Genomic DNA, 12,924 nt, shown 5'->3' on the forward strand with positions numbered 1-12,924 from the left:
GATACAAATTCATAACAAAGATGCAGAAACAGAACAGCATGACCAGCAGTACTTGAGGCCAGGGAACGTCAAGGACCAGAAGGGGTGGGGTGCACAAGGTGAAAAGACATGCAGGGGAGAACTAAAAGCAGGCACATGTTAAGGCAAACTACATTTGCAGAAATCTCATGCAGTACAGCTCTTTCAAAACAGAACCACTGCAAATTAGAGTTGGAGGAAACAGCATGCTTGAACGCTCCTCAATGAAAGTGGAGGAATACCCTCCTTGCTTGTGAAAGCTGGCATGTCAAGAATAAGAATTCTGGACTAGTCTTATCCACATGTTCAGGGACTTTTTCAAATATCAAGTCTGGGGCTGACTGTACCAGTTGGTATTGCTGAAAGCTTAGTTCTGCTATCAGGATTCAGTCCTGCAAAGCCATTCAACTGTCAAAGGAAACATCTGGTAAAGGGTTTTTTTTTCCACCAGAGCATTCTGCTAGTGGAGCAGATCCAAAGAATCTAACCCAATGCGGGGGAAATTTAGGATATTGCTTTTAATAATTTATTGATCAATGAAAGAGATCTGTACATGCATCCGAGCACGCACTTAGGTATGTGCTTTGTACAGCACATGGTGAGTCTTTAACTGTTTCTTCCCACTAGAAAGGTTTCCATAAGGGTAAGTGTTAATGGGCGCTTATCTATTATCTAAATAATGGTTAGGCTTCCATTCACAACCCAGCCTGAATAATTGCCTCTTTATTAATGAAAGCAAAGCCCACAAATACAAACCATCTGAATGAAAACAAAAAGTTAAAAATACCTGTCTGGATTTTCTCTTGAAAATCAGTCACTGAGAATCATCTGTCAGTAAGACAAAATTAATTACTACATGGGAAATGGAAAAAAAATCAACATAAATTTAAATATTGCATAATATTACAAAAGCTTAAGTAATCCTATTATCTACTAGTGATACATGCGAACAGTGTAAAATACCCCACCCACCACAGATTACTAAAATTACTCCATCATATTTAATTTTAAAAAAAATGTTTTGATGCCTTGAATTTTAGATGTTTTTTGGGGGGGGACTGTCTACAAAATATAGTAACTTGCAAAATTCAGTCATCTTTTTTTTAAAAAAAGTGTTAGCAGTAACTGAGAAACCAACTGAATTCAAGTATTCTTTTTGATTGACAGCTTGGTTAAAAGGAGGGCTAATTCATACAACCACCTTACACATTGCTGACCAATACTGTTCATCTTAGATAGTATCATGAATACAACTAATGGGTTTTCTGAATGATTCATTGCCAGTTGCAATTTGGCATGCCACCACACAACCAGCACTAAGAAGGCTTGGGGGTGTCATTCATAAATCATGGTTTTAGTGGCTGCAGTGAAGGATTCAGACAACACATACTCTAGGAAGAACTGGGGGGAGGAGATGTGCCAAGCACATGCAGGCTGGTTACATAAACTGGCCTTGATCCATACTTTTAAATATAGCATTTAGCTCCCATCACTCTTATTACCTGCTTACTGGCAGGGCTGTGCTCCCAGGTTTCCTAGCAGTACCCTCAAAGGAAGCTAGGCTTTCAACACCTGCATAACTGTAGAGTTGTACCCTCTAAGGACTAGATATTGCAGTAACATCATAAGGGTTTTTGGCATGTACCTCTTTAATGTCAGCTCACACAACACAGAATACATAGGTTGGGTCCAAGGGAAACTCATTTTCCCGTCACACATGAATTGCAGGTTTGCTTCCATTCCCATGTTTGTGGTGCTCAATTTGGATTGGAATTTGCTCTATTTGCTGCGGAATGACACCCCATGCCCATTTTCCTGACCTTAAATGATCCTGGAAGGCACTGTTAGGCCTGCTGGGGAAACATACGAGTACATGTGGGTTCCACCAATGGAACTGAGGATGACTTCAGGTTGACAAAATGAAATAGGAGGGCAGGAGTCTGAAATCCCTTTTCTACATATGTTACAAATCACAATTCAAATCAGGCACTGTACATATAGGAATTGAGGAGAACCTGCAAATCACATGAGACTGTTATACAGGAAACAGGATAGGGTCCCAGGACCCAACCCGTGTATGCTGTAATGGGTAAATAAATTGGCATAACCACTCAGCACTTGATTTGTGTTGCCAGATTGAACCTGATAACCACTATGAACCGCATGGACCTAACATGGGTGGGTAACTGCGGTGCATTCAAAAGCACACTCATGTACTGTAATGCATAGAAAGATGGCTTGTTAAGAGGAATCACTCACCACTACTGTTAAAGAGAAAGCAAAAGTACTTAGATTGCTGGGAGGAAGCCAGGGCTTTTTTTTGTAGCTTTGCATATAAGGCCAACCACCCCTGATGTAGCCAATCCTCCTGGAGCTTACAGTAGGCCCTGTAATAAGAGCCCTGTAAGCTGTTGGAGGATTGGCTACATCAGGGGTGGGTGGCCTAATATGCAAAGGAGTTCCTGCTACAAAAAAAAGCCCTGGAGGTAGCTATGAGGCAGTCATTCATAGCTGAAGCTCCGAACATCAGTGAAAGCAGCTACCCTGCCAGCAATTGTGTGCTTGGAAGATGCTGATCAAGGAACCCTTCGCTCCAGGTCAGGGCAGCTCAATGATTTCTCCTGTCATTTTTATTTACAGGTGCTCAAAGCAATGGGGGCACTTCCATTAGGATAATGCAACCATATCAGGCTCCCTCTGAGGTTCATTTTATGACTCCCCTGATAATAGAACTCCAATAACATGTGATCTGTTTACAGGCATTTGCATCACCAGGTATTAAAGGAGGGGGAGCTACTGTAGAGAGAGACTGAAGGCCAAGCTGAAGGGCCAAAGAGAAGCCCTGACCACTCTAGTTCTATTCAGAGAGCCTATATTGGTATGACAATGCTGGGGGGGGGTGACAAACAGTGGGAGGACTGTAATGTCCTGGACCCACTGGTGAACCTCCTGATGGCACCTGGGTTTTTTTGGCCGCTGTGTGACAGTGTTGGACTGGATGGGCCATTGGCTTGATTCAACATGGCTTCTGTTATGTTCTTGTGTAAACAAACAGGTAATTAGCATAAACATCTCCGAGCAGACCTTATTCTGCTTTACACAAAGCTGGAGTTCGCCTATACAATTAAATCAATTGTGGCATGTATATTAAACCTGCATTTTTAACTTGAGGGGTGAATTGAAAAGGGTTTCTTGACTTCCAGAAGGCTACATACGCCCTGAGCCTGCTTCAGCGGGGAGGGCGGTATATAAATTAAAAATTATTATTATTATACTAATGGCTCCGTGAGAATGCTTGGCAGGAGATGAGGAGCAACACCATATGCATCTTATGTTATATTGTGTTCATGAAGCTTAGCCACAAACAGGGAAGAGGCAGGTGAGAGAGAAAGACATGAGTGAGACTGGTGGCATGTGAGAAAAAGACAGGGAGAGAGAGAAAAGGATTGAGAGGAGAAGAGATTCTCCAAGGAGGAGAATTCAGCACAGGTTTCCCTTTCTAATATTTGATTAGATTTATCCGATTTTTAGCCCACCCTTCCCACGAATGGGCTCAGGGAGGGGTACAACGGAGTCATAACCAGGGCTTTTTTGGTAGAAAAAGCCCAGCAAGAATTCATTTGCATCTTAGGCCACACCCCGTGATGGCACCACTGTTTTCACATAGTGCTTTTTTGTAGAAAAAGCCCAGCAGGAATTCACTTATATATTAGGCCACACTCCCTAATGCCCTGTGTTCCTGTGTGTTCCTGCTCAAAAAAAGCCCTGGTCATAACAGTAAAATATGCATATAAAAAGATTCATAACCAACTGCGTTAAAACCACAGTCTAATGTACAAAGATGGCGACTAAAATTAATTTTATAGAATCTAATCGATCCAATGAAGCATCGCTTATTTCGGCTCTTGTGGGACTGAGTCTACATTAAGCTTATTTGCAGAGAAAGGGACAGGAGGTGCCTGGTGGATAAATGAATAAATGACGTCCACTGCCCGGCAGAAGAGCTCTGTTTTAAAGGCCCTGAAGAACTGCAGAAGGTCCTGCAGGACCCTGATCTCCCAGGGGAGCTCATTCCACCAGGCTGGGTCCACGGCCGAGAAAGCCCTGGCTCTAGTCGAGGCTAGTCGGACATCTTTTAAAATGTTCCTTTGCTTCTAATGGAAGCTTTACACCAAAATTCAACCTCCGAAGTATTTCCCCCTCCATCTCTTATATCTATGCCAGGAAATATTTCTTTATATGAGCAAAAACATCCCCCCCCCCAAAGAAAAAATCCTCAAGAAACTATATTGGTATGACAATGCACAGGGGGCAACAGTGGGAGGGCTGTAATATCCTGACTCCACTGGTGGACCTCCTGATGGCCACTGTGTGACAGAGTGTTGGACCGGATGGGCCGCTGTTATTGTAGTTCTAGTCTAATGTTGTCTATCTTCAAGTGGGGGCTGGAGTTCTCATGGGATTGCAACTGATCTCCAGACTACAAAGATTCTTCCCCCAAAGAAAATGGTGGTTTAGGAGAGTGGACTCTATGGCAGAGGTGGCCAATGGTAGCTCTCCAGATGTTTTTTGCTTACAACTCCCATCAGCCCCTGCCATTGGCCGGGCTGGCTGGGGCTAATGGGAGTTGTAGGCAAAAAAACATCTGGAGAGCCACTAATTTTGGAAGGGGTGTTGAAAGACCTGAGTCAGATTGAGGTGACAAATGAGGAGGTCCTACAACTGATAGACAAATTAAAAACAAATAAGTCACCGGGTCCGGATGGCATACATCCGAGAGTTCTGAAGGAACTCAAAGTTGAACTTGTGGATCTTCTAACAAAAATCTGTAATCTTTCATTGAAATCTGCCTCCATTCCTGAGGACTGGAAGGTAGCAAATGTCACCCCCATCTTTAAAAAAGGTTCCAGAGGAGATCCGGGAAATTACAGGCCAGTCAGTCTGACTTCAATACCGGGAAAGTTGGTAGAAACCATTATCAAGGACAGAATGAGTAGGCACATTGATGAACACGGGTTATTGAGGAAGACTCAGCATGGGTTCTGCAAGGGAAGATCTTGCCTCACTAACCTGTTGCATTTCTTTGAGGGGGTGAACAAACATGTGGACAAAGGAGACCCGATAGATGTTGTTTACCTTGACTTCCAGAAAGCTTTTGATAAAGTTCCTCATCAAAGGCTCCTTAGAAAGCTTGAGAATCATGGAGTAAAAGGACAGGTCCTCTTGTGGATCAAAAACTGGCTGAGTAATAGGAAGCAGAGAGTGAGTATAAATGGGCAGTCTTCGCAGTGGAGGACGGTAAGCAGTGGGGTGCCGCAGGGCTCGGTACTGGGTCCCATGCTCTTTAACTTGTTCATAAATGATTTAGAGTTGGGAGTGAGCAGTGAAGTGGCCAAGTTTGCGGATGACACTAAATTGTTCAGGGTGGTGAGAACCAGAGAGGATAGTGAGGAACTCCAAAGGGATCTGTTGAGGCTGGGTGAGTGGGCGTCAACGTGGCAGATGCGGTTCAATGTGGCCAAGTGCAAAGTAATGCACATTGGGGCTAAGAATCCCAGCTACAAATACAAGTTGATGGGGTGTGAACTGGCAGAGACTGATCAAGAGAGAGATCTTGGGGTCATGATAGATAACTCACTGAAAGTGTCAAGACAGTGTGCGTTTGCAATAAAAAAGGCCAATGCCATGCTGGGAATTATTAGGAAGGGAATTGAAAACAAATCAGCCAGTATCATAATGCCCCTGTATAAATCGATGGTGCGGTCTCATTTGGAGTACTGTGTGCAGTTCTGGTCGCCGCACCTCAAAAAGGATATTATAGCTTTAGAGAAGGTGCAGAGAAGGGCAACTAGAATGATTAAAGGGCTGGAGCACTTTCCCTATGAAGAAAGGTTGAAACGCTTGGGACTCTTTAGCTTGGAGAAACGTCGACTGCGGGGTGACATGATAGAGGTTTACAAGATAATGCATGGAATGGAGAAAGTAGAGAAAGAAGTACTTGTCTCCCTTTCTCACAATACAAGAACTCGTGGGCATTCGATGAAATTGCTGAGCAGACAGGTTAAGACGGATAAAAGGAAATACTTCTTCACCCAAAGGGTGATTAACATGTGGAATTCACTGCCACAGGAGGTGGTGGCGGACACAAGTATAGCCACCTTCAAGATGGGTTTAGATAAAAATATGGAGCACAGGTCCATCAGTGGCTATTAGCCACAGTGTATGTGTGTATATAACATTTTTTGCCACTGTGTGACACAGAGTGTTGGACTTGATGGGCCGCTGGCCTGATCCAACATGGCTTCTCTTATGTTCTTATGTTCTTATGAGCTACCATTGGCCATCCCTGCTCTATGGCATCAAATCCCCACAGAGCTCCTCCCCCTACCTAAACTCCACGCTGCCCTCACTTGGCCTCCAAATTACGGTTGCCAGTCCTCAGATGGGGCAAGGGATCCTGGTTTGGAGGTCTGCCATCCACTTCACGGTTATCAGAAAGCAAGGGTGGGAGTTGAATGTCCACTGAGCACTCCATTATCCCCTAAGGAGATGGATTTCCATAGGGTATAATGTCAGCTTCCACTGCATCTGAGGCCTATAATTGAGGGCAGCGATGGTTTTCACCCTGCTGCCCCCCTTTTTGCCCTCCCCCACAGGGTAGTGATAAAAGATTCACTTTAGGACCATCTGATATTGTTATATGATTTATTGTTGTAACTGTTTTTAATTTAATTTGAATGTACTTGTATGACTGTTGTACATAGGGTTGCTAGGTCTATGTTGGAAACTACCTGGAGGCTTTTGGGGGTGGATATGGGAGAGGGTGGGGTTTAGGAAGGGAAGGGGCCTCAACATGGTATAATGTCATAGAGTCTAGCTTTCAACACAGCCATTTTCTCCAGGGGAGCTGATGTCTGCCGGCTGGAGATCAGTTGTAAAGGCGTCTGATCTTCAGTCCCCACCTGGAGGCTGGCAACCTAGTTGCACACTGCCCTAAGTCTTGTTTCACAGGGGAGTGTGGTCTACAAGCTGAATTTATAAACAAACAAACAAATAAATTTAAAAAGAGAGTCATACATTCCAGGCAGTTTGATTTGCCTCAAAGGTCATTCAGTGAATCAGGGCCAAAAGTCTATTTCTGGTGGTAGAGAGACATGGACTTTTACAACAACCAGAAGAGGTGCTCCTTGTAGTGGAAACAAGTAGCAGCAGGGGTTTATTTTTATCAGGAACTCCTTTGCATATTAGGCCATACCCCCCTGATGTTGCCATTCCTCTTGGAGTTTGCAGCAGGTCCTGTACCAAGAGCCTTGTAAGCTCTTGTAGGATTGGCTATATCAGGGTGTGTATGGCCTAATATGCAAAGGAGTTCCTGCTACAAAAAAAAAAAAGCCCCGAGCAGCAGTAAGAGAGTCATCAGGTGGCCTGAGAAATGGGATTAAAGTTCTTCAACCCAGTCTAAGTTTGCTTTCTTAAACGCTGGGCCTTTTCCAATATACAGCTAGTAAACGCACAGCTAGGCTTACGAATGAAAGAGCAAAACTACAAACAGGTCTAAATGTGTCTTTATAGCCACCATCTTCAGAGTCTGCTCTTGCCAAGACAAGTCTCCAGTTGCCAGACTCCGAAAATGCATGATAATGCAAGTACTCCATTTTAGCTTTCTTGTCTTTCCCCACTAAATACACTTATAAAAAAAAGAGAGGAAGAACAACAGCCAAGAACAATTGTAAGCTTAATAACAGTTGAAGAATATTCAGCAGATGGTACCATCTAGACTCAACTAATTTCTGGCCAAGCAATCTAAATCCCAGTTGTAGACGAGGACGCATAAACAAAATTTGATATCGATGGATAGGGAGAGCAGTGACAAATAAGAGAAACGGAGGATGGCATCTGTCTCAGCTGTAATTGCGTTAGTGCTCGTGAATGTGGCTGAAGCACAAATTCATACTCAGCTAGGTTCAAATCAGTCGTCTCTCGCTCTTTATGTCTAAAGAACACTAGTATGTAAGAATGGTTCGCTTGGTCTAGCATTTGTTTCCCATAGTGGCTGTTCAGAGGCCCGGGAAAATCCACAAGTAAGGCTCACAGACAACTGCCCCAATAGGTGGACCACTCCACAGAATCTAAGAATTAGAAGTATTGCATCTTTGAGCCTGGAGACCTCATTTGGCTATCTATTGTAGTTAATAGCCAACATTAGGCCAATCCTCCATAAGTCCATCTATCCCTCTTTCAAATCTATTTCAGCCAGTGGTCACTGCCATACCTTGTGCCAGTAAGTTCCACAAGTCAACGGCATGTTTTGTGAAATAGTTTCTTATGTCTGACTATTGCTGCTAATTTCACAGGCTGGCTCGGAATTCTAATATTATGGGAGATAGAGAAACATTTATCTCTATCCACTGTCTTTATACCATACTTTTAAAATGTTTTGTATATATTTTAACTCTGGTTTTTAATTGTATTGATGATACATGTGTGTTTCGATTTTAATGGCTTTAAAATGTGATTATATATGTTTCACTTCCCTTGTAAGGTGCCTTGTATGGTCAGAAAAGTGAGGTACACATTTTGTAGAGATCATCTTGTAAATACCAGCACCACCACCATTACTACTAATTTTGTAGATAACACCCAGTTGGCTTTTTTAGAAACCAAGAAGCCCCAGATGATTAGCCTCGCCTCACAGGGAAGTCAACACTGGCTTCTGAACATGATTCACAAGTGGACATGTGGATTTAGGAGCTATACAACTACCACGACTACCACTAATCTTGCCAGTTTCAATAATCTATTTCATATTATGACATCCAAGCTAACCAACTAGAAGCTTGGAGATCATGTGGTTTTGGGCTTAGCCATATCCATACCGTTAAGCTGGTTCATCACCACTGACAAAGTGTAATGCAAAACTTCAGCAAGGTATGTGGCCGTTATATGCTATTAATACTATGTATGAAAAATGTTCCTAGCATAGGGTTGCCAATCCCCAGGTGCCAGAACTCGGACCTCTGCAATGGTATTTCGGACGATTTCACCTTTTTGAAACTGGGATGCAGGTGTGACTTCTATATATTGCGATTGATTTCACTTCATATTGTTATAAATATTTATTCTTTTTCTATAGTTTTTCTGTCTTGAGGCTGGTTACTCGTGGAGGTACTTACCTTCTTTCCTGCTCTATTTTTCATAGCATAGGGTTGCCAAACCCCAGGTGGGCGCATGGGATCCCCCCAGGTTGGAGGGCCCCCCTCCACTTCAATGTTATCAGAAAACAGGGGGAGGGGGAATATCTGCTGGGCACTCCTATGGAGATAGATTCCCATAGGGTATAATGGAGAATTGTTTCATGGGTATCTGGGGCTCAGGGGATGGGGTGTTTTTTGAAGTAGAGACACCAAATTTCAAGCATAGCATCTGGTACCTCTCCTCAAAATGCCCCCCCCCTCAAGTTTAAAAAGATTGGGCCTATGAGTCCCCAAAGAAGGTGCCCCCACACTCCATTATTTCCACTGGAGGGAAGGTATTTAAAAGGAGCATGCTCCTTTTAAATATGATGGCCAGAGCTCCCTTTGGAGTCCGATCATGCTTGTCACAACCTTGTTCCTGGCTCCACCCCCAAAGTCTCTTGGCTCCACCCCCAAAGTCCCCAGGTATTTCTTGAGTCGGACCTGGCAACCCTATCATAGCACGAACCAGAGTTGTTCATTTCCCCCCATGAACTCCAGGCACACACCCTTCCTAAGGCACCTTCTCTGGATCTTGCATTCCACTTGAACTGGAAAAGGCAACAAAAACTGGGTGATTCAAGGAAGTCCTTGAATCACGTGGGACCCATTTCAGAGGCCCTCTCCCCAGCAAAATAATCACTAATCATATATATGAGGTGCATCTTCATGTACTGAGACTAATCTCACTGGTTTTCTCCAAGGACATCAGGTGATAAACTCAAGAAATATTATAGAATATAGAACCGTCTCGTCCCACTTTTCTTAGATTACAAATCTCCATCTGGGTAATCCAATCCTTCAGAAGGTCTATTTAAGTAGAATGGCCATTTACCCAGTCTTTGGATAGCCCAAATGTTTTGGCTGAAGTCAGATGGAGCCTATTTTACATTGTCAGTTGTTTCACTTGAGCTAAAGACAGCTGTTTTATAGAAAGGAGAATTGGAAGACAAGTAGCACACTATCTTCCCACCTGCTGCGAAAGGTCGTATATGCTTTGTACCTAAGCCCGGGCTGTACTTTGCATATTGTTCAAACACGCTCATTATTAACTTCCAAACCTGTACACGTAACTAAATTAAAATTGGCTCGATGCTAACGAAACATAGCAAATTGAGACAGAATCAGGTCAAGCTTCTGTTTGAATTATCTCACCGAGTTTCTAACCTGGCATGTAACTTAACCCCCCCCCCACATACACCCCCCCACCACAATAAAAGAACATTCAGAAGCAGGGGGGGGCGGTGAGAAAACCAGAAATACATTTTCACCTGTCAATATCTAATTCTTGAGCAGTCGCAATTGGTTTTAAAGGGACTAGCATGGGAAATATAATGTGAAACAGACAAAGAGAACGAGCGAGGGAGCTGGATAGATGGAACAATCAATGACACATTTAAGGATACAGACATTTCACTATTCTCGTTATCATTTTTATCCCACTGTTTCTCCAAAAAGCCCAGGTGGCAAATCTGGTTCTCCTCCCCCCCCCCCCCCATTTTTACCTTCACAACAGCCCTGTGAGGTAGATTAGGATGCAAGACATTGACTCACGACCCATGGCTACCCATTGTTCTTCTGGACAAAGAATGTTGCTATAGCATCACAGATTTATTCTTAACCATCTTCTCTTGCAAACGCTGACATTTCCATGCAATTAATTAGACCCTGTCTAAACATATTGACAAACACACAAACTCTGGATGAACCGTTCTGGCTGAGCCAATGAATCGATTCCTTATAATTTCAAAAGGCAAAATTCTGCACACACTTAATCTATTCTCTACAAAAAATCTCTAACGTTTTACAAGTTGGGCTCAAGCTCGTTATTGATTGGTATCATAAGCCTGTCAAGCGCTCGAAAGGAGCGTTCCAAGGAAAGTTTGTAGTTAAGCATATGGTAAACTCGTCCGGTCCATATGACTGGTTGAATGCCGACCACTAGTGTTGATACAGTCTTCCCTCAATATTATGACAGGAATTGTCAATGGAACTTAAATTGCTGTCAAACTTATCCGACTAACTTACACCACAACAGTCAGAGAAAGCCAGCTCAGTGACTCAAGCCAATAAGACCCTTTCTTCCCCCTTTCCCTAAATGCTCATTGGTTTTAGGCACTTGTGTTAAGGTCCTTACAGGTTTGTTTGTGGCTTCAGCAATCAGTGTGAGAACTCAGCTGCCTTATGCATCTGTAGGATAAATATGTCATACTAAAAGCCGATGTATATTAAATTATGTGTGCTTCCTTTGCAGGTCAATTTTTCAAATATGCTTCCCTGATTTCTTGATTATTGTGCTTGAAATCTGCAAGCATAGCAAGTCAATATGTCTCCCCCAGTTTCCACCGTACATTTGTACAAGTAAAATAACTCTTTTTATATATGCCAGCATGGACACAAACACAGAGACACGGAACCTTTTAAAGGAAACAAGCCATGCAGCTGCCAAATTCTTCTTTGGCTTGGATGGCAAATTTGAGACAGAGAATAATTCTCTCTCCCCTCCCATTTTCCACTAAACCTCAAGCCATCTGCCTTGTCCACATGGAGCAATGGGGTGGTCACCTCAGGCAACAGAGAGGAGGGAAATATTTGCAAGGTCTCACTTCTGCCTCCTCCCTTTCTTCACCCCACAGCACAGTCTAGGAAGTGTAGTTCCCAGGTGTTAATTATTAGGCATTCTGGGAACTGTTTAACCTGTACCTATCTCATTATGAATTTTGAGATTTTAGAGCATTTGGGGACCTACATTGACCAGAACACTAGAGGTCCTAAGTTACTACAATTCCCAGAATGCACTAGAAGGATAAAGAGGAAGAAGGGTGGGGTATGTGGCATATTTTGTATCCTTTCAGCTGTCCCATAGCAAGGGAAGAAGAAGAAGATGATGGTGATACTGGATTTATATCATGCCTTCCATTTCAAATCTCAGAATTTCAGAACAGCTCACAATCCTCTCTATCTTCCTCCCCCACAACAGGCACCTTGTGAGATAGGTGGGGCTGAGAGAGCTCTCATGGAAGCTGCCCTTTTAAGGACAGCTCTGCAAGAGCTATGGCTGACCCAAAGCCATTCCAGCAGCTGCAAGTGGAGGAGTGGGGAATCAGACCCAGTTCTCCCAGATAAGAGTGTGCACACTTAACCACTACACCAAACTGGTGTGAAACATCTTGAGCTGAGACCCTTCAGAGATGCTGCACATCTGAGTAGACAATACTGACTCTTGGTAGGCCAGTGGTCATATAAGGCAGCCTCATATGTTTTTTGTCTTGATACCTGAATGCACAAACTGCAGATTGTTGAGTAGCCACAGATATGACCATGTAAGAAAGAGGTCTTTCCTTCTGGGAGTCTGCAGAGGGACAAGACACAGATAAACTGGGGCTTGCAGACAAGCAGGTATTTGTCATATCAGGTTTGGTTGTGCAAATCACAGTTTAAGTAAACACTATTCATTGTAATGTGACGTCAGGATGCAGCTATGAATGGTATGGTTGTTAAATATGAGAAAGTGGTCTTTAATTTAAATGTATGGTGTGTCTGGCAGAAATTTCCCCTTTGAGTATATCCCTTCAACTACACCCCATTTTTAAACACCCAAGGGGGGGGGGGGAAATAGGTCTCATTGATATTAATGGCTCTCTCTCTCTGCCATCGGTAAAAAAAGTCTTCG

The 12,924-nt window shown here is 43.3% G+C and overlaps 1 protein-coding gene across 2 annotated transcripts in view; it reads right to left on the reverse strand.

The window, feature by feature from the left end:
* ZNF536 (zinc finger protein 536) overlaps positions 1–12,924 on the reverse strand; it is a 471,582-nt gene that overhangs the window by 129,061 nt on the left and 329,597 nt on the right. Inside the window, exon 6 of one of the 2 annotated variants that reach the window (XM_060253718.1) lies at positions 806–846. The exons of the other annotated variant lie outside the window; for it this stretch is intronic. Within the exon in view, the coding sequence (XP_060109701.1) occupies positions 833–846 (14 nt within the window). The 3' untranslated portion in view covers positions 806–832. The remainder of the gene's footprint in view (positions 1–805; positions 847–12,924) is intronic. 2 annotated transcript variants of the gene reach the window in all.

The sequence above is a fragment of the Heteronotia binoei genome, chromosome 14 (genome assembly GCF_032191835.1).
Source record: "Heteronotia binoei isolate CCM8104 ecotype False Entrance Well chromosome 14, APGP_CSIRO_Hbin_v1, whole genome shotgun sequence".
NCBI classification, from domain to species: Eukaryota; Metazoa; Chordata; class Lepidosauria; order Squamata; family Gekkonidae; genus Heteronotia; species Heteronotia binoei.